Source organism: Pectinophora gossypiella, chromosome 2 (assembly GCF_024362695.1).
Source record: "Pectinophora gossypiella chromosome 2, ilPecGoss1.1, whole genome shotgun sequence".
Taxonomy (NCBI): domain Eukaryota; kingdom Metazoa; phylum Arthropoda; class Insecta; order Lepidoptera; family Gelechiidae; genus Pectinophora; species Pectinophora gossypiella.
The window spans coordinates 14,337,409-14,358,760 of NC_065405.1; the positions used below are offsets into that span (position 1 = coordinate 14,337,409).

The 21,352-nt window shown below is 37.6% G+C and overlaps 1 protein-coding gene across 1 annotated transcript in view; it reads right to left on the bottom strand.

Moving 5' to 3' along the window:
• Positions 1–21,350, bottom strand: part of LOC126378818 (uncharacterized) — a 49,986-nt gene extending 28,636 nt beyond the window's left edge. The window contains exons 1-2 of the mRNA XM_050027240.1: positions 21,243–21,350; positions 20,297–20,348 (exon numbers count right to left, since the gene is read on the bottom strand). Of these exons, the coding sequence (XP_049883197.1) occupies positions 20,297–20,348; positions 21,243–21,309 (119 nt within the window). The 5' untranslated portion in view covers positions 21,310–21,350. The remainder of the gene's footprint in view (positions 1–20,296; positions 20,349–21,242) is intronic.
• Between the last annotated feature and the right edge of the window lie 2 nt (positions 21,351–21,352).

Consider the following 21,352-nt stretch of genomic DNA (forward strand, 5'->3'; position numbering starts at 1 on the left):
GGAATGGACTGCAGTCACTGGACACCTGTTTCTTTTAAATTCATCGCCTTGTATTTGTTCGCCGAAACACATTGTACCTAATTGGATTTTAAACAAAAGAAAGTTTTTTTTTTTTTTTTTTTCAATAATTGTGAATATGTCCCGTACAAATTGTGGGACAACTGTGCAATACAAAAAAGTATGCAAATAGAACGAAGTGAAGTAATAAGTAATATCCATTTGACCGGTTTGCTATCCTTTGCATTTTTAATTTTAAAACTACGCAATTAGCCGTATTTCAACCCACTGGTAACTAATTGCGAACATATATCATTTGAGATCTATTTATGTGGCCCATTTATGTTATTTATAAATAATACTACGTCAAACATTGCGACGTATATCGACTTGTTGTATTATAATGAACGCTATAAATAAACGGAATATGATATAAAATCCGCGATAGGTGTGTTCAGAGAACGCGTGACTTACATAGTAGTGTCACGGGTTCGAAACCTGGCTAGGGCTCTAAACTAATGAATTCGATTTTATGACTTTGAATTCATGTCCGTTTCATAGCAATAGGGTCGCTCCCTTTACATGGGACTTAAAGATGGCTGGCGAGGAGAGTGGGTGTATTTATACACCCCTGCCTATCCCTTCGGGGATACAGGCGTGATGCATTTTCAATATACCCCTATATCCAATCAATAATTCAATATATCCGGGACCCCTTATTGAAAGTAAATATGTTAAATATTTCTTTTTTGCTTATAACCTAATGCTACAATAATTCCTTATTGCGATCATCATCATCATCTCTTCTGGCATTATTTCGTTCTTCACAGGGTCCGCTTACCTAACCTGAAGATTTGATAGATCCGGTTTTTTACAGAAGCGACTGCCTGTCTGACCTTCCAACCCGCAATAGGAAAGCCAGCCCAATACAGGTTAGGTTGCACACCTGCGAAAATGCATTTCTCGAGAATGTGGGTTTCCTCGCGATGTTTTCCTTCACCGTTGAGCACTTGATATATTCATAATCGTGATATAATTCCTTATTCCGATAAGTATCAGAATTAGTAATTTATATTATGTAGACTAATTAATATCGACATAGGTTATGTTAAAACACTTAACTGTGAAAATAATCGAATCGCGTCCTTATATGGTTCTTTGATATAATCTTGATTACACGCAATTATAGTTTGCGTTGAGACACGAATTTATATTTAATAAAAGTGTTAAATGACGGCCTTATCGAAAATGCTTTTATAAAATAAATTCAATTTGTGTAGGTAAGAATCAAATTTATAATTAAGTAAGAAAATTTTGAATGAATCAGTTCGATTTAACGGGAATAAGTCACACTCTAAATATAAACGAAGACTATTTTTAAAAGTTATAAAATGTTAAATATAAATTAAATAAATAAATATTATATTAATATAAATTAAATATATATTGCTGGAAATGTATCTAACATTTTATTATATTATATATAATATTATATTAACAAAACTGGAAGTCTACTTGGCTCCACAACATTGATCGAATACTAAAATTAACATCTTATTGATGTAAGGAATATTCTAGAAATAGTAATAAGATTATCATATCCTTAGCGTTATTCCGTTTTCACAGGGTTAGCTTACTTAACCTGAAGAATTGGCAGGTCCAGTTTTTTTTTACAGACGCGACTGCTTTTCTTACCTTCCAACCTGCAAAGGGAAAACCAGCCCAATACAGGTTAGGTCACATATTCCGAAACGCATTTAAATTTAAAAAATATTAATACGATTATCAATAACACAGTTGGCTCGACCATTATAGGGCGACACGGCTTCCCACCTATCACGTTGGTGTAACAGAAAGCTCGGTGAAGTGTGGGTACATAGATCATCTTACGATGGATGTAACTCTGACTCCACTGGGATATAGTCGTGAGCTTATGTTATTTAATAAGATATACTTTAGTAATAGTAACACACTTGAACAATAGCGTTTAATAACATAAACCACATGAGAGGACAGTTTAGCCGCACAGAGGACAGAGGGCTGTCAGACATACACGCCCTCACCTTAAGTAAAATAAGTTAAACACGCTAGGGTTGTCAACACAAGCTTAACGAACTATTGATCGAATTAGGTAGAAAATAAGATATTATGAAACCAGGCAACGCTGTTTTAGCAAGCCATTTGAAAGAAAATTTATAAAACGAGAATCGAAACGAAAATCAATTTTCGAACACGGGCTGTGTTTTTTATGCAGGGCAAAGACCTTCTCTTGATTCATCCTCTTTTTCCTGTTTCTGCACGTACTCCGGCAAATCCTCCGGTAGGCATAATGACGTCACCACAGTATCTTTTACGAGGTCTACTTCGAGTTTCTATTAAGTAGTTACAAATTTACGTTTATAGTTTCTATCTACCACATAATGCTTTCCGTGCCACGTGAGGTAAATAAACAAACTCGATCATATCTGGACCAGCTTCAAATATCCGTCCTATCCTAAGTATCTCGACATCTCCCATTATCGCTTCCCTAACATTAACCTGTTTTCACAGGGTCAGTTTACCTAACTTGAACATTGACAGGTATAGTTTCTACCACTTCCAACCCACCGCGAAGGGAACCAAAAACCAGCCCAGGTTATCCTAACATATCCCATGTATTAATTCCCTACGAATAAAATATACAAATGAATTAAATAAGAAACATGACACATCTCTGTTTTAAGTTTACGCGGTTATTATCATAATTAAAACACATAATAACGGGTTCTTACCGCGGTTAAAGTAGGGATAGGAAGTCTCATATCCCTACTTTAAACGCGGTAAGAACCCGTTATTATGTGTTTTAATTATGACACATCTCATTGTAACATGTAACATAAATTTCAAAAAACCGCCAAAAAACTCACGACTCCCCAACCCTACAGGCGGGTCAGTCTGCAAATAGCGTCCGCAGATGTACGGGACAGCCGATTAATAAGACGGCGCTCCGCCCCCGGGGCTGCGGTGGCGACTTAACAGCACCAATTTACAAGCACCCCTGATAAGCCGCTTACAAATCTCTCTGACGGCTACTGAGATGTCACCAACCCTGGTTTTGGTTTGCATTGTTGTTGTCTATTTGCATTTCGGTTGAGTTACTTCGCACTTATACTTTTTTTATGAAAAATAAGTTAGCCAATTTAGACTATTATAAAAGGAGATAGCGCGAGTTTTTGACGTGACTCGTTGTAGCAAATCTACAGAAGGGATTCACTATATGCCTGGACAAACCCTATTCAGTATTCTTTACTTAGGTACTATTCTTATATAAATTACGTGTCACTAGAAGCGTCTTGATTGTCTGGTGGGTATAAGCTCTGTGACGTCCCGCTAAATTCAATGTGGCGCCCTCTAGAGGACATAAACTGAGGACGAAAAAAATGTTGTCCAAGGGTATCATAAACTGCCTATATACGTCCCACTGCTGGGCACAGGCCTCCCCTCAATCAACCGGAGGGGGTATGGAGCATACTCCACCACGCTACTCCACTGCGGGTTGGTGGAGGTGTTTTTACGGCTAATAGCCGGGACCAACGGCTTAACGTGCCTTCCGAAGCACGGAATCATCTTTCTTTTTCGGACAATCAGGTGATTCAAGCCTGAAAAGTCCTTACCAAACAAAGGACAGTCTCACAAAGTGATTTCGACAATGTCCCCATCGGGAATCGAACCCGGGTATCAAAAGGGCTTAATTTTCACAATTAAATAAAGTACATATTACTAGTTTATACCCCCGGGTTTGCTTGTAATTACCTAATAATTACGTTTAATGGATAACTCTGCTCTGCAGTCATGTTTTAGTTTTTAATTTTATATTTTTTTATTATATCAAATCGATTATAATTAGCTGCAGAGCAATAGAATGCGCTCAATGAAATCATTTTTAATGTATCTCCCAAAGAGAACAAAGATGACTTGTACAAAAAAGTGTAAGTAGGTATGTCATGATTCATTATTAAAAACATTTTTTTCGCCATCACAGAATCTGGCAGTCCATAAAAGCGATTCAACATCCATCTCCAGATCATGATCGCAAGACGGGTCTCCTTTTTAAGCGTGTTCTGAAACGATCGCAATCAAACACGATCAGCTGTTTGCAAGTAATAGATCATACGCGTATACGCCACCTTGTAAGGCAGGGCGCGTGCGCGAACAATCCGATGATGTCATGTTCAACAGTTGAACCGCGAATCGTAGATCTTAGACATAACATGTGCTGGGTGATAGATAAGTGTAGTGTAGCTATTTATAGACGTAAGTAGACTAAAGTGACGAAACTGCACATGATTTAAACCTCCATCCATCTACTCATGACCTGACTTATTGTGATTTTCCTCAGGAAGCATTCACCACCGCACACATAGGAGCTCTGAGGGCTCTTAGAACATAGAATCACGGATGCTGCTTCTATGCTGTTCTGGGAGCAAATAAAACTCGTTCTGCTTATCTTCCCGGGCATGTCGTAAAATCCGACAGAGGGATTGTGTCCTTTTGGGCGCTAGGCTGATCCCTTAACACCATAAGGATCATCATATCCAGCTTACGACATCGTATCAACAGTGGCTGCAAGTTGTCTTTGATTTGTCGCTCTGCCCACCCTATCAGTGATTATGGGTGTGAGTTTAGTATGTTTATGTATGTATCACGGATGTATCCCCAAAGAGGTTAGGCAGAGCTGTATATTAACCCCACTCCTCGCCAGCTATATCTAGGTCCCCTAAATTAGGGGTCCAACCTTTTGCCAATAACCGGGCAGAAATCGTGGAAGCCACGTGATATGAATAATCTACGATCCAAACGTGAATTCAAACTCATCAAGTCGAATTCAGTGCTTTAGCCTACGCGGTCTCATCCGGTACAAAATTTAAGACGACAGCCATGAGTCTGAGAGTCCGAGCGTAGGTTTTTATGAACAGAGGGAAGACTAGGTGGTTTATAAAAAAAGGAATATTCTAGAACCAGCAGGTTCCTTGCAGCGTTTTTCTTGACCTTTAAGCATGTTAACCAATGTGTGTTAAGTTTAGAATGAATAATCCATTAGGCGAGTGAGGACGGTACATGTACCTCCATAATTTATTTCTCTGCCTATTCTTATCTAAGCACTATAATTCTTGAAGATGCTTCGATTACGTCATTTCAATGAATGTTGTAGAGATGATTTACTTCAATGTTTCTTGATTCGACATTTGATTACGCAGTCGCTTCTGTCGGATATACATATTATGTCGTAAAGTATTGTTTCAATGTTATAATTATGGGGGCAAACAAAAGTCAACTTTATTGTGTACACGAAATTGTGTACACGAAATTGTGACCACGCAAAACGTGTGGGCTGACAGTAATGAGTAATGGTGACAAGTGTTCCTCGAGATCTCATGCAAATTAGAGATTTTGAGCAATGGCGGTTTTATACGCTTTTTTCTAACGGCAACTGCTTCCACAGACTATGAAATTTTACTTTTTGAAACATTTTTACTAGTTTTAAACCCGTCAAAAACCTTACAAATGAGACAAATTTACTAAGACTCATAATAAAATAGCGCTTATATCTTAAAATGTGCCTAAAGCCCACGAACTACATGAACCATGTTTAGAAAAATATTTGTCTTATTTTACAATGTAACTCTGCATTTTTCATATTACTAAAGATCATACCTATTCAGTCAAATTCTATTCGCAATTTAAATAGTCAAAGGTCGTGGCGAATTCACGTCAAAAATTATAAAGAGGACTTAATTATGATAAATTACATTCGGAGTATAATAATTACGAGTTGTACCGTCTGTGGATAAGTCATGTCTGGGTTAGCAGCAGGATAATTGTACTAAATCGTTGTCTACGTTCTGTGGGTGTTGCCGAGATTAAACCCGACCTGCTAAGTAAAGACTTCTAAGTATATCCTTACGAGACCCGGTTTTCCAGATTTTATAATACATCTGGCCTTACGATCATAATTATGACATAATATAGTATACCCTCATTGCGCATCGCTTTACTCGTCTTGGCAGGGGCACTCCCGTGCCCCCAGATAAATGGTACTGATTCTTAATTTAATTTTAAGTTATACATGTCATTTTCTTATCCGCCGAAAAGGGACCAATAATCGACAGGCATAAAATTAATGGAACACCCATAAATTTTAGGCAGAAAACCAAACAACCCTCTCAAAATTTCACATTGGCCAAATATACTTTATTGCACCAAAATAAAAAGAAATAAAAATATATATTTATTTTTTGCCCCAACGAAAACAAAGTGTTACAAGTTTATCGTTTGCACCTAATCATGACGACAGATTAGCCTAACCTTCTATGTTTCTAACAAAGCGCAAACGATCACACCTCTCATGGCATTGCAAAAATGTTCCATTATCTTCCGTGTTTTTATTTCGCACCTAACAACAGCGTTGGAAAGACGCAAAGGTCAATCTTCCCCACTGTTTATGTTAAACGAACGTTAGAAAGAAATGATAAAGGCAAAACGCACCATTTAAAATCAGGAGAACCAGTTTCTCGATCCTAATTCATTAAGGACATAATTTTAAGACCTGTCGTCTTTCACCAACGGAAGAGCATTTAGACGTGACGATTATTCACATGGCTTAGTTCGCGTGGAATTCGGTTATCATAGTAATTACTTACGTACCTAAGTCAGTCAGATTCCGAAAATGACCGTTTTAGAGTTTCTACTGTGCCAATTTTCATCCAAATCGGCCCACCGGTTTAAGCGTCAAAAAGTAACAGATAGATATACTTTCCCATTTATAAAATTGGCTTGGATTGACTTGGTCTAAGTAAAATAACCAAAGTCGGTGTTATGAACAAAACGATTTCGTAACTCCAGTGGAGCTGTGATAGAGATTATATTTCGTCGCTTTGTCTTGTCTTTGCCTCTGGGATGTGTGAAAAAAAGAAAAAACGTCAACATGTGTCCTGCCGATGACAAAGTCAGCACGTGCACTGGACGTGGGACATGCTTTATTAATGACACGCGTTTAAAAAAAAATGCTCTTTCTAACACCACGTGGAGGAACTCTTATGTCGCCGTATGGTTTGACCTGAAGGTTAGTAAGTAAATGAAGTTCGTAAAAACGAAGTAATGGAGTTGGATTGGATAACATTAAAAGTTCAGTAAATATCAAGATCATTTAGGTTGCCTACATTTCATTTAAATTATTTTGATGTTGAAACAGAAATTGTTGGATTGCTCCGAGTCAGAAGCAAGCGTGATATTAACCCAATCTAATCTAACTTATCCAAAAAGAAAGCTACCCCTGACTCTAACCATGAATAAGCATTTTTTGTCAGCCAGAATATTGGCTGACTCTGATGACTTTCTCCTTAACCACATAGACTTTCCAAAAAACTATGTAGGTCAGACATTTAATCAAACCGAAAATTGTAGACGACAAGTACAGGCTGTTGATTGATCGAACAATATATATAGGAATTAACAGGAAAAACTGAGCACAAATGTGCAAACAATGTTCGTAACAGATATTATCCGTCGGAGTTAAGCACGTAGTTCTGGTTTAGGTATAATTAGCGGGCACCCCGAGCGGCAAGCGTTCAAATCGAGATGTATGAGTCGGAGATTACGCGCGAGCAACGGACCCGGCAGCCGACACTATTCAGCGGAATCAATGGCGTGTGACCGCCGGAGGTCGGCTGGGTGACGCTCGCATTCCTTGCCCAAGTCTTATTTTACTCTTTTTAACCACCTAGAAACATTAGACTTGTTTCCACCGGCCGTGATTCAAGTACGAGTACCTTGTACAGCGTTCCCTCGTATTGTCAGCTTACATACATAATCTAACATTCAATACTTTTACTCCACTTCCCATCTCTCAAGATTAGTGAGAAAAACATCTCGAGATAATTGCAAAGCATCATTAATTACCATCTAATGGTGCGATAAACCCGTCCAAGGCGCCGTTGATCCGTGAAGCGAGCACAAAGCCTGCACTCATTGACGCGCGTCGATCGATGGGTAATCTCGCGGTCATCCCGGCCCCGCTTGTGCATCGGCATAAAATTATCTGGGCATTAGCGGGGGGAGGGTGCTCGGGGGCCATTTGTCATCGGCAGGGGGCGGGGGGGAAGAAAGTGGCGGCGACTCGGGGCTGCAGACGCGACCACAAAAACAAGACGCGGCCAGGGGCGGGCCGGCTACCGCGCACCGCGCCGCCGCAGGGATGTGCCGCACCTATCAGACCTGTTTACTGCGATGTTTGTTTGTTTAACGTTGCGGTTTCTAGCTGCTAGATACAGCTGGTCCTAGCTTCTCATTCCCAAGCGTACCATCGTTAATTATGACATGAATTATGTGTCTACCACAAACTATGTTTCGAAGTTTCAACATTCTCATTTGTTCGCTTTCTGAACTGAATCGTATTTGCAATTTACTACCGTATCGTTTGAGTTAAAATGAAAATGTTATAACTACACTATCCATCACACATGCCATGTTATAGTGTCTAAAATTCGATTGTCCTTTTAAAGCCGCTCGTCATAAAAGGGTCAAGCGGTCACGTCGGCTCGGCGTGGTCGCAAAAACGCCAAGAGTACAAACTATATTGGATATTAGAGCTGAAGGCGCGTGCCGACCACTTTTTGTTGCCGGGGACTCGAGCTCTGGACACGCCGCGTATTTAATTTACCAAATACCGCACCAACGGTCGCCGTGATTTCCAAAACTTTTTGCACATAAAAGTTATTAAATTTTCGGGTAACCCCGACGTTATCACGTTTACGAAGTATCGCGGAATGAGGGTTGGTTTTAATGTGCTACAAAAACGTCTCGATAAGCTGACAAATACGTGGATATAACATTTTTAATCATTGGTTTAGAGCAGCCTTTCCCAGCACAGTTCCGAAACTAAACGAGCGTGCTTCTATGACCTCACTAACCTCCCAATTCGGAGTTCGTGTTACGTAACAAAACGGAATCCTAACTCGCAGAGTAATCCTATGGCTGAGGCTCGGAAGTCGACGATAAACCATCATAAGGTGACTGACGTGAATATTCGCTCGATATAAGCAAGTTACGAATCGATTTTTTTTGCTATATCTTTTTCTGCCGTCCTGTTATCATGAGGGCTGTGAGGTGGACGACCAACCTCGGCAACTCTAGTGTCAGAGTTACTATTGAGCCACCAAAGACCCTGACATGACCTCTGTAACGACTACTTACTTACATCAGTAAGTAATAATCGGGACCAAAGACTAAAGGGTGCCTTCCCAACCACGGATCGTCTTACGTTCGGACAATCGGGTGATCAGACTGTAATGCCTTAACCAAACTTGTGATCACAAAGTGATTTTTGTGATGTATCACCACCAGGTTTCGAACACGGGACCTCCGTAGAGCGCAAATAGTGCTGAAACTATGAGCATTTTATTCGACACGAATATTTACATCGAGCGCCATCTTGAGACTGAGCGTTTGAAACACATACATTTTTTTAAGAATTTATTGCGCACTTGAAGTAGAGCTAGTCATATTCGCACACGCAAATAAAAGCCATCGAAATAGTAGTCTTTAAAAAAGGTTTTAAAGTCTAAAGGCCCTTTCGTTGTCGATACTTAAATCGTTACCGCCCCTGCTAACGTGTTCTCTCATGTCTCCTAGTGCCTGAATTGAATAATTGATTGCCTAGGTTACATGTACAGTATCAACGGTATAAGTAAATTATTATATTGAAAAAGAAGCAAACGTTGAAGATAAACTGTACAATCAAAGAGCAAAAGTGCAGTCACTGAGCCCAGCGAATTATTTGTAAACAGTGGCGAAATTATGAACCATTAGTTGTCATAATTCTAAAATGTATGTTTTTGTAGGTGTTTTTGGTCTATTACAGAAACGACATGTAACCAGGAGGTCTTAAGTGCAACCAGTTAATTTATTACTTTGGAAGAAACTGATTGGACTTTTGCACCATATCGTACATTTGTGTTTTTAATGATAAAGAATGAAGTATTTACGTTCGTTGTCAATGTAAGCGCATTGTGAAGTGAGATACCATGTTGAAAGTCGAAATAGCAAAGCAACTATGTGTACAAAAGGCAGATCACCATCATCATCTATCTCTCTAGCGTTATCCCCATTTCACGAGGTCCGCTTACCTAATCTGAAGATTTGACAGGTCTGGCTTTTTACAGAAGCGACTGCCTGTCTGACCTTCCAACACACGAAGGAAAAACCAGCCCAAGACAGACTAGGTCACATACCTCCGAAAATGCATTTCTTGGGAATGTGAGTTTCCTCCGAAAACACATTCTAAAGACTACAAATCGATAATATCTGACTTGAACAGGATTTGTACCCGCTGCTCTTGGAAAGCCGGAAGCAGTTAACTATTACACCACCGGGTCCTAATCCTATGCACGCGTTGTGACTTGTGAGTTTCGCTAAGCACGGATGAGTGCTTTAAAAAAAACAAAATCGGTGACATTGTAAGGAGTTGTTATTCCAAAATTTGCGCCGTTTTAATGGCAATAGTGGGTGTATTACACACCTCACACCATGTATTATCACGAGCATTAATATGTGTACACTTTGGTACCATGTCACATTAACTTTTTTGGCAAATTGAACTGTAAGTCTCACTAAATGTCAAATATGTTAGTGCGACAGAGTCCTAAAGTGGGTACATTATATTGCTCATGACTGTACTACACACCATGCCATACAGGTGTGGTGATATGTTGTTATTCCGACGAATTTATCTAAAAGCTCTTGGTCGATTTGTGCTAAGGTCCATCCACTCCCTCACCGTTATTCTCCGCGCCACGTGCTATATCTGTAGCTATGTGGCACATAGAATCATTAGCAGCACTCGGTCGTTTGTTAGAGCCATTCGCGACGGCGACGAGTTTTTGTGACTACGCTAAATTGCATCCGCACAATACGTGCCTCTAAATTGATTTCGTATTAATTGATACGTCTAAGGTAAGGTACCTATAGTTATCTGACTGGAGGTATTCGGAGGATAATTCCTGTAAGTCATTATCGGTGGCGTCTTTTTGTCAAGATGGCATAGAATAAAGAATAATACTGCGTATAGGACTGTAACTCTCCCCGCACCAATTCGAATTGGGCGCTGTCCTCACCCCTTCTGGGTCTTATTTTAGTCTTAAATGGCTAAGGAGTAAGGGAAAGCACGCGGACTGTTAGTCTTGCACGCACTTACGTGTCACAGGTGCGAATGATATTTATATATGCAGTGTCCGGGGTGTAGCGATGGCAAAGCAAGAGTTTTTTTTTTAAAGCATCAGAAAAGGCTAAGATACGGTAGACAGTAGACTAGACCGTTTTGAAAACAAGTAAAAAATTTCAGCGAGTTCTGTAAAAACTACAAAATTACATTATTAAACTCCTCACGGCAACTGATTACGTAAGTTTATGATGCGAATAAGTATGCTTTTATTTTCACCTATAAAACTGTGAACAACCATTCGATGCGTAATAAAATATAAAACACATGTAAGCGAGTTGAAGAACCCATAAAAATCATCTTATGCTTTTTTTATTCTGCAGTAGCGAGTGCTAATTCGAAGATAAAACACGCCCCAAGGAGATTGATGGATTAAGGATCGACTTTTCTGTACAGAATGGGGTATGGAAATGAACATTATAGCCGTTGACTTATTAATGGGTTTACGACGCCGTGGAATGAGTTCTGACACGATATCAACTCGGTAACGCTGCCCGCATATCGCTAGCGAAGCGATAAAAGAGCTAACTCCATACGATAAATAAACCAATTCTATTGACTCATTTATCGCACCGCGCGCGATATGCGTGCCATACGCGACGGGTGCGGATGTCAAGTTGAGTTTTGTTTGTGGTCAAATAAGTCACTGGTATATGGTGGTGTTTGAAAGGTTTCAAAAAAATGAAATAAAAAAAAATAAAAAAAAGAATAGAGAGAAGAGAAATGCAGCGGGAGGGCTAATATAGTTACATGATAATACTCGTAAATGGTGCAATATGAAAGAGCGTCGAAAACGTAAAATATAAAAAGGGTAAAGTGGTTATTGTAGTACCCACAGAACAGATCTGAAACCTAACGGAATATCTAAAGTCTAAAGAAAGACAAAAAATGCTACGCCAATAACACAGCCTACATATAGCAGAGTGATACAGCAATAGAGTAATTAAGTGGTTATTGTGGTACCCATAGAACAGATCTGAAACCTAACGGAATATCTATAGTCTAAAGAAAGAAATAAAATGCTAAGCTAACAGCCTACATATAGCAGAGTAATAATACAGCAATAGAGTAATTAAGCTCTAATTAAAGAACTATAATGCACTTACGTAGTTTTTTATTACAAATTGGCATTAAGTTTTACATGCAGATAACAGCAGTAAAGTTAAATTGACCGAGTTTATTAATTAATTGTTTCACTGAATGTTTTATTGATACTTTAAGCGGCAAAGGTTGTATAATGCACAGATGTTGGTGAACTAGGTACTTGTTTCAACATTTCGCTAGCGTTATCACGTTTTTCACAGGGTCCGCTTACCTAACCTGAAGATTTGACAGGTCGGGTTTTTTTACAGAAGCGAAGAAGCCGTCAGAGCCCCAAAAAGGTGACTGTTACTGACAGGTAGATTTCAGAAAATCTGCCTATTTATAGTTATTAATCATGATGACTTATTAAAGTCATCGTCACTAATTCAAGAACCACGCTCTTGTCGGTGTAGCATTCTCCATTCTTGTCTATCAAAGGCTAATTCTTTCACATCCTTATAAGTTACAACGTTCACCTTCTCTTTAGTCTGTTCCATGTAAGCCCTTCTTGGTCTTCCCCTTCCTCTCTTTCCTTGTAGCTTCCCGTCTACGATGTTTTTAATAAATTCGTCGTGTCTTATTAAGTGTCCAATCATCTTGCCTCTTGTTCTCAATTACTCTCAATATTTGCCTCTTTTCCCTTGCATTTCCTCGTAGTAACCCTTTCAGTCCAACTTATTCTTTCCATCCTTCTACAACACCACGTTTCAAAGGCCTCAAGTCTCTCTCTGTCTTTCTGTGTCAGTGTGCAAGTTTAACATCCATAGAGTGCTATACTCCATAAGAAAATTTTGATGCATCGTTTTCTGATTGCTTTGGCTATCTTAGCGTTGAATATGCACCGCTTGTTATGTAAGGCTTGTTTTGCTATTGCTATAATTAAGTAATAAGTATTAGGTGATATTTAGCCAGTCCCCAGGCTAATAATACAATATGATCTATTAGGTTTATGGACAAGTAGGATGCAAATACACATACCTGTAGTCCTATTGTATTCAATAGACGGACGTAATGCATTGTCTCTATTATCTGATCAAAGACTGTACTAACCAATTTCCGATACACAGTTACATGTGCATATATACGTATTATATACTTATATATGAACTAGCTTTTGCCCGCGGTTTCGCTCGCGTTAAATTCGGGGTAACACGGTGCAAAAAATAACGCAGGGAGTTTTCGTTGGTAACAAAGTTTGTGTACCAATATGTAGCTTCCTACTATGAAAACTGTAAAATGACACCCCCTCTTGGAAGCGGTTGGGGGCAATTTCCAAAAAAAAATTGATGCACGATATTTTTTTTAGTCACAAATAGTTCAATAGTAGCGATAGTAGCAATTTTTAGTTTTCTACCTTGAAAATTGCGGAATGTTCCATATATACTTCCATCCCCTATTTTAGGGAAGTGGGGAGTTGTTGTAGACAAAAAGTAGCCTATTTCACTCTCCATCCCTTCAACTATGAGTACTTAAAAAATCACGTTAATTCGTCGCTTCGTTTTGCCGTGAAAGACAGACAAACAAACAGACACACACTTTCACATTTATAATATTAGTATGGGTGCCATGTCATATAGCTTCGTTTGTTCTGGTTGTGTGTATAGAACCAGTGATGTGCCGGGGATGGCGTCCAGAGTAGTCTTTTTCAAAGCCGTACTAGGACTCCTCCTCAGTCTCTGAATAGTACTGACAGTTACTGCTGCTCTCTGTCTGTCTTTTAGGGTGTCTGCTATATCATTGATAAATAATTTAGTTACGCGCAACTTACATCATAGCGTGACGAGATCGAATTCCGCCTGGGGCTCTTATCTTATCCAGCCTAAAGTGTCCCACTCCTGGGCAAAGACCTCACTCCATTTCTTCCAGGACACTCCTGGGGCTCTAAACCACTGAATTCGATTTTATGCGTTAGAAATCATGTTTAAAATAAATAAATGAATAAAAATTGTTTATTGTCATAGAAAAAGATCAACACAACATTGGATGCTACAGAAGTATAACCCTGCTACCTGAACTAGGAGACCTGTATCTCAGGAAGCAGTGTTCAGCAATTACATCTTTTATAATGTCAGTTGAGGCAAACCATTGTTAAACTGAATTTATTTCTCTTTTAAGTTGTTATGTAACATGTGTAACATACTACGTGCTATAATGCACTTAATTAATTAGTATAGCACTTTACATAGTTCAGAGGGGGGAGCCTGGTGAACTGTAATACGGGTTTCGAGCCCAGTACAGACTCTCTCAAAGGTATTCTTTCAAAACATTTTGTACCCATTAGTTATTAAGTGATCCTTTGTAGAGAGAGAAATAAATAAATAAATAAATTTGACAATAAACTGTAAACTCACGCCTAGTCCCTACAGGGGTAAGCAGAGACTATGGAATTCCATCAAATTGTTTGGATATTAGTTAATTGATATTACATGAATTCTAGGATTGGTGCCCGGTTAATGGCAATATGCTCACTAGCTAGCAAGGCGTGGATGTATAGTACTATATGCAGGTATATATGTACGTATGTTTACATAGTTTATACATTTATTCAAAAATCTGCAATTTATTTAAAAATCGTCATAGATAAATAAAAGAGCAACGATAAACAATAATCTATTCTATCTTAATCTATTCTTTACCTACGTTTACACGTTTTAATACTCCCTCTTTGTTATCGGTCCATTCACCTCTCAGACACACCCACAAGTGAGACGTCTGTAACTTTCACGTTCTTTTGAAAATAAATCTTTATAGAAAACAATGTATTAAAAATAAATTGAAGCATAGATTGGTGTGGGACGGCAAAAAATATTCCAAAGCGGAGAAAAAAGATGTTTACTGCGTCAACTTCCTAAACTAGGGTTAGCTAAATGCACTTGTAAGTAACATTGTCCAAAAACTTTACAATGAAAGAAGTAGATAGGATATACAGGGTGACCCAAAGGTTTGAAATTCAAAATGAAAAATTAGATAGAGGGGCTCATTAGCTTCCAGAAGCACTCCATGTATATTCAGCGTTTATTTACGGTTTAGGATATATTATTATGATATAGTATTTTGTACCTTTTCCAAGTTTTTCTACCTTACTTCAGAAACCATTATTTTGTCGCTATATCTTTCTTAATAATTCTTTTATTTTACTTCATGCCTGTTCCTAAGGAAGTGGACCGCTTGTTGAAAAAATAAAAACAGCCAAATCAAACATAAAAAATAAGTTATTAGAAGTGAAATTATTATTATTAATTTGGCCTAAATTGTAACAGTTGTTAAAACTTCTACTCCTCTACATTCATCAGTGGTTTAAAACGCGCGCCGGTTGATGGATTGGCTAATGTAATAAGTGCTGTACTAGTATTTACATACGTTACATACGTAAAGGCTAAATGCATATGCGTGCCGGTGCGTGGAGGCGGGAATGTCAAGTTCACGATCAAGACAAGACAGATATGAATGAACAAACACTCGCATGTTAATACTTTATGAGTGCTTGTTTGCTTCCTGTTCATTAGGTTATTATAAGATTGATAACACGTTTATTTACATGATTGATAAATAGATGGATTGATGAAGTATTTATTACGTATAACAATAGTTTACAAAAAAAAATACAGGCAACAAAAAGGGTGTTTATTTCAGCATAAAACTCTGAAGACCCACGGTCAATGGAGCGCTGATTTTCAGCTGTACCCTAAAATATTATATATTATAAATAATAACACATAACATGTTGTCCTTCATGTTGTTCTGTTGTTGTCTCTGTATTTTGTGTCCATTGTGCTTAATAAAGTATTTTATCTATCTATCTATAGCATCACGCGTGTACCCCTAAAGGGACAGGTAATAATAATAATTAAGCAAGTAACATAAAAACTTAAAATTAGTTGATTGTTAGGTATACATATACCAACGTATTTAATATGTTACTTTATATCGAAATTTGAAATTGTTACGTGCGTGAAACTCCGTTGTATTTTCTATACCATGATGGACAACCACAGACCACAACGTATGGGCGATGGGTAACCTATCACCATACCATCATTTCTATCATAGGATTTCAATAGTCCAGTGTCGAAAATCAATTATCAGTTAAATTAGTAGACTCCACGATTCTACTATTGATTCCTGAATGAATATTTTTTTTACATAGTATTTTGAAAAAAAGTGTTTTTTGACGTCACTTATCGTAGATTTGCCTTTTTTAAGAGATTTGAATACGTTAGACCACGATCCCACCTGACGTTAAGCAGCAATGTGGTCTAAAGTGGAGCACACAAACTCAAATACGTCGCTGATATCTCGAACTGTATCGTCGCTGTATCTGCCAATTTATGCGAAACTGATTTGCACCTGTTACAACTGTCAATAGGACACAAGTCGCTTTAGAAAAAATTACAGATACATCAGTTAACAAAGTCAGCCACGAATAGTGCAATTGACAACACTTGGCCGGAATTTGACAGCGTGAGAAAGACCATCACTGGAGCCTATCTAAATCAAGAACTAAATAAACTAGAAAAAATCCAGACAAATTACACTAATGGCTGATCATTTAGGAATAAAATACATACATAAACGCCTATTTCCCACCGGTGTAAGCAGAGACTATAGAATTCCATTTGCTTCGATCCTGGCATATTTCTCTTGCTTCCTCCAGTTCATCAATCGTTTCATAGTCGCCGGTTCAGAGTAGATCTTACTGAATTTCTAAGGACATCTCCAATTTGGTCAATGTACGTCCTACTGGGAATAAAATAACTTGAGACTAAGCAGCCAAAATGCGCCACTCTGCGTCTCGTCATTAGCGGAACGCGTAGTAACCACGCGGATACATTCAGGGCCAGGTTTTTTAATATCACATAACCACGCGTGCGCTTAACATCTCGTTATACCACCATGCAACACTTGTTGCGAACAATCTATCGGATCGACTTCATATCGCTAAAACGATAAAATTTACCTACTAGTATTTCCGAATGCATATAACCCGGGTGCTTTCAATGGCAGAGTGAACAGGCACCTTCTGGGCGAGCAAGCTCCATCTTAGACCTCGTCAATGCCTTCGGGAAGGTCTATATAACCCGGGTGCTTGCCGTGTGCTGGGGCCAAGAGCAAACCCATCAAAGGTAAAAAAAAAACAAAGAACTTCGAAATGTGCAATCTGAAGAAGCTAGAGCACAAAAAGTGATACATTTAAGTAAAACTTAAACCAAGTTTACCCTTTAGACGACAAACGCCCGTAAGTACAGGGGCTCATTAGAATTCGAAGGAGTTGGAGGCAAAGTTTAACAGGACATGAGTTATAGAGCCGGGAGCGGATGCAGAATGAATGCAAATGTTATGGCATAAGTTATTAATGTAAATTTAATTACGCATAAACCCGTAATTGCATGGTGTCAAAGGCGAATTAATCGCAATATGGTAATTACCGATTTGCCATGCCTGAGCGGCGAAATTAGAAATTAAGATGCCTAGATTGCTGATAATGTACAAACTTGTTTATAAAATATGTTTTTATGGAGACTTTCCTGATTAAACTAACATTGTAATCGAATCAACTGTACTTTGTTGCACACAAACAAAACATACAAACCTTTAGCAACAGTACAAGTAGGTAATGTAACCATCTATTCATTGTAAGTGAAGCTTTCTTTAAAGTCATAAGATTGAATGTCCTTTTAGAATGAATTTAATGTGTGCGTCAAGCTAGCGGCCTCAAAAAAAAAATGGGCACGAAAAAATAATTTGACCATACCAAAAAATAGTACTCATATTGAAAAAAATAGTACCTGTTGTAAAAAAATTAGTACCATCACGGTTCTGGATTTATAGCCATGTTTTATTGCACTTGCTAGCTTGACGGTGAGCGAAATTTGGCGAGAGTTAACGACAAGGTCTTTCGCTTTGATTTAAACGCCAAAAAATAGTACCGAAATAGTACTCACCCCCTGCAAAATACCGAAAGTAGTACTTCAACGGTTCCAAAGTTATAAAGGCAGTTCTTTGATCCCGCTAGCTTGACGTTTTGAAAATACCTATTATCTGGGGAACGCTTGCATACTTCAGTATGTAACTAATGTCAATAAACTCGTATGAAATAGTACTCCCTACCATCATAATTTTGATCCGATTCTCTTTGTAGAAATGTTAAAAAATCATCATAACCTATGCCATACATTTGTTGTTGATACAGTCACGTAGACAATTACATAACCTCACAATTTATTCGTAAGTATTGCCATTTTAGAGGTCTACCCTACGATTTCTTTGCACTTCAGAGTGCTGCTATTACAAAAAATTCCTATTGCATACACCCATATGCACTAATTTTAATAGGAAATGGCTGCATGGGTCTAGTTCTTATCGAAAACAATCTGTGATTTTAATACATCATAATACATTTTTAATCTACTGTTTTATTTTATAATTTATACCTTCATGTTGAATTTGTTACGGATCGAAGTGTTTGTTAATAAACAATTTGCAGTATTTGTAGAATAACTCAAAGAGTTTGAACAATGATATTACTTTCATCTGACAACCCTGGCACTTCACCAATTTTTACCCAAAAATGGGGAAAAATACTAAAATCTGACAACATTCTTGACCATGTGTAATAATTTTGTGCGCGACTGTACTTGTCTTGATAAATGTATGACATAGGTTATAATGACTTTTTGACATATTTCTACAAAGAGAATCAGGTCCAAATTATGATGGTAGGGAGTACTATTTCATACGAGTTTATTGACATTAGTTACAAACTGAAGTATGCAAGCATTCCCCAGATAATAGGTATTTTCAAAACGTCAAGCTAGCGGGATCAAAGAACTGCCTTTATAACTTTGGAACCGTTGAAGTACTCATTTCGGTATTTTGCAGGGGGTGAGTACTATTTCGGTACTATTTTTTGGCGTTTAAATCAAAGCGAAAGACCTTGTCGTTAACTCTCGCCAAATTTCGCTCACCGTCAAGCTAGCAAGTGCAATAAAACATGGCTATAAATCCAGAACCGTGAAGGTACTAATTTTTTTACAACAGGCACTATTTTTTTCAATAAGAGTACTATTTTTTGGTATGGTCAAATTATTTTTTCGTGCCCATTTTTTTTTTGAGGCCGCTAGCTTGACGCACACAATTTAATGTAACATTGATTTAAATTGCCTAGAAACAGCGAATTGATCATTAAATACATACACATACATAAACTCACGCTTATTTCCCACCGGGGTAAGCAGAGACTATGGAATTCCATTTGCTTCGATCCTGACGTACTTCTCTTGCTTCCTCCACATTCATCAATCGTTTCATACACGCACGCCGGTTCGGAGTAGATCGTACTGAACCTTTTCTAAGGACATCTCCAATTTGGTCAATGTACGTTTATAATATGATAAAAATGTAGACAGTAGACACAATATGATTACCTATAATCAATAGTGTGAATTTGCACCTGCTACAAATTAAGAAGAAATAGATAAACAGGTTAAGATTTTCTTTTTATTCTGAACAGATTATTAATTTTATAGCTATCTATTGATGGGTTTTGTTACATTGATTGGCATAAAATATGACTATTTTCTAAGTATTGACTTAAACATTCTCAAGATAAGGGATAATTTAAACTTAGCAAGAAATGTTTTAGATAGAAATTGATACAATTGGGTAGTTTCCTAGGTTACAGATAAATTATGAAATTCTGATTGCTACATAAAGACAGATCTAAAGATGACAAACAATGTTTTCTTATTTCTGTTTAACTTATTTATGATTTTTAATACAGAAAAATGTAATAATAAGTGCGACATTTTGACACGTTTTTCTATGATGTCACAGGCTGCTTTTCCATACAAATTCCAAAGTAATTTTTTGACATTTAGTAAAAAGTAGGTACTTTGACTCGTTGGAGACTACCCTATTATTACACCCTGTATCTGAAAATAAATAGTAAATTTTTAATCTTACCTTACAAATAATTGTTCTTGATTATTAACCCGCCATGATACAACAGTTGCCCCTGTAACAAACAATTAAGTATCAATAAATGATATTAAACATGATAATTGTTGAAGTCTCAACAACATCATAATCCAGCATATAAGTCCACTAGGTACTGTCCATGTGTTACAATATTTGAATCCATGCACAAATGTGTGTTCATAGCAACATGTAAAAATAAAAACAAGTTCAAGGTAAAATCTGTTTTGCATTCATGTATGTTGTATAACAAACAAGTGTATCTAATTGTCAGGGCAAATTATATGCAAAATTACAATTCCAAAACATTACACACAGTCTACTCAGACAAAGTATGTAATTATTTAACTCAACAAGATACTGGATTACAATTAGCATATTTACTTAATATTAATTATGGGAATTTCGGTTGACTCCCAACACTAATTATATGCTACAATTATGTAATTACCTCTTTGCTACATGCATTAATATTAATGTGAAATCAATGAAAATATATTATACAAGTTGCTAGAACACGAGTTATGAATATTTTTTGTGAGTACATCAAATACCAATCTACAATTTAAAAGCAAGTATCTACGGTTTACTTCCTACAATCCAATAGCCAAGGTCACAGTCGCCGCAGACAACTTATTCTATTCACTATACAAAAAACTTGTTGCCTCCCAAACTTAAGTACCACTCAACAATCAGCACAGACGCACAACACCAGAATTTTTCACTAAATCATTTTACGTCCTCTGTACAGGCATCAGCACCAGATTTTTATCAAAACACAAATTCAAAAGTTCCGCGCCTCACATAAAAAAACAAATAAAAGTTAAGGTTATGCGGCTGCTTCTACTGACGCTTCTGAATTTATGAGTGGACGCGAAAATATGATATTATAATAATGTTAACGTATCAACAAATTAGCAAAAACAATACTCACCGAAAAGATTTACGGTACAAGTTGTATTGTTGCCTCTGTCGAGAACGACAACACTCGTCGCTGCCATTTTCCGATTGACAGCAAGCCAACTGCTGCCAACCGCAAGAAAA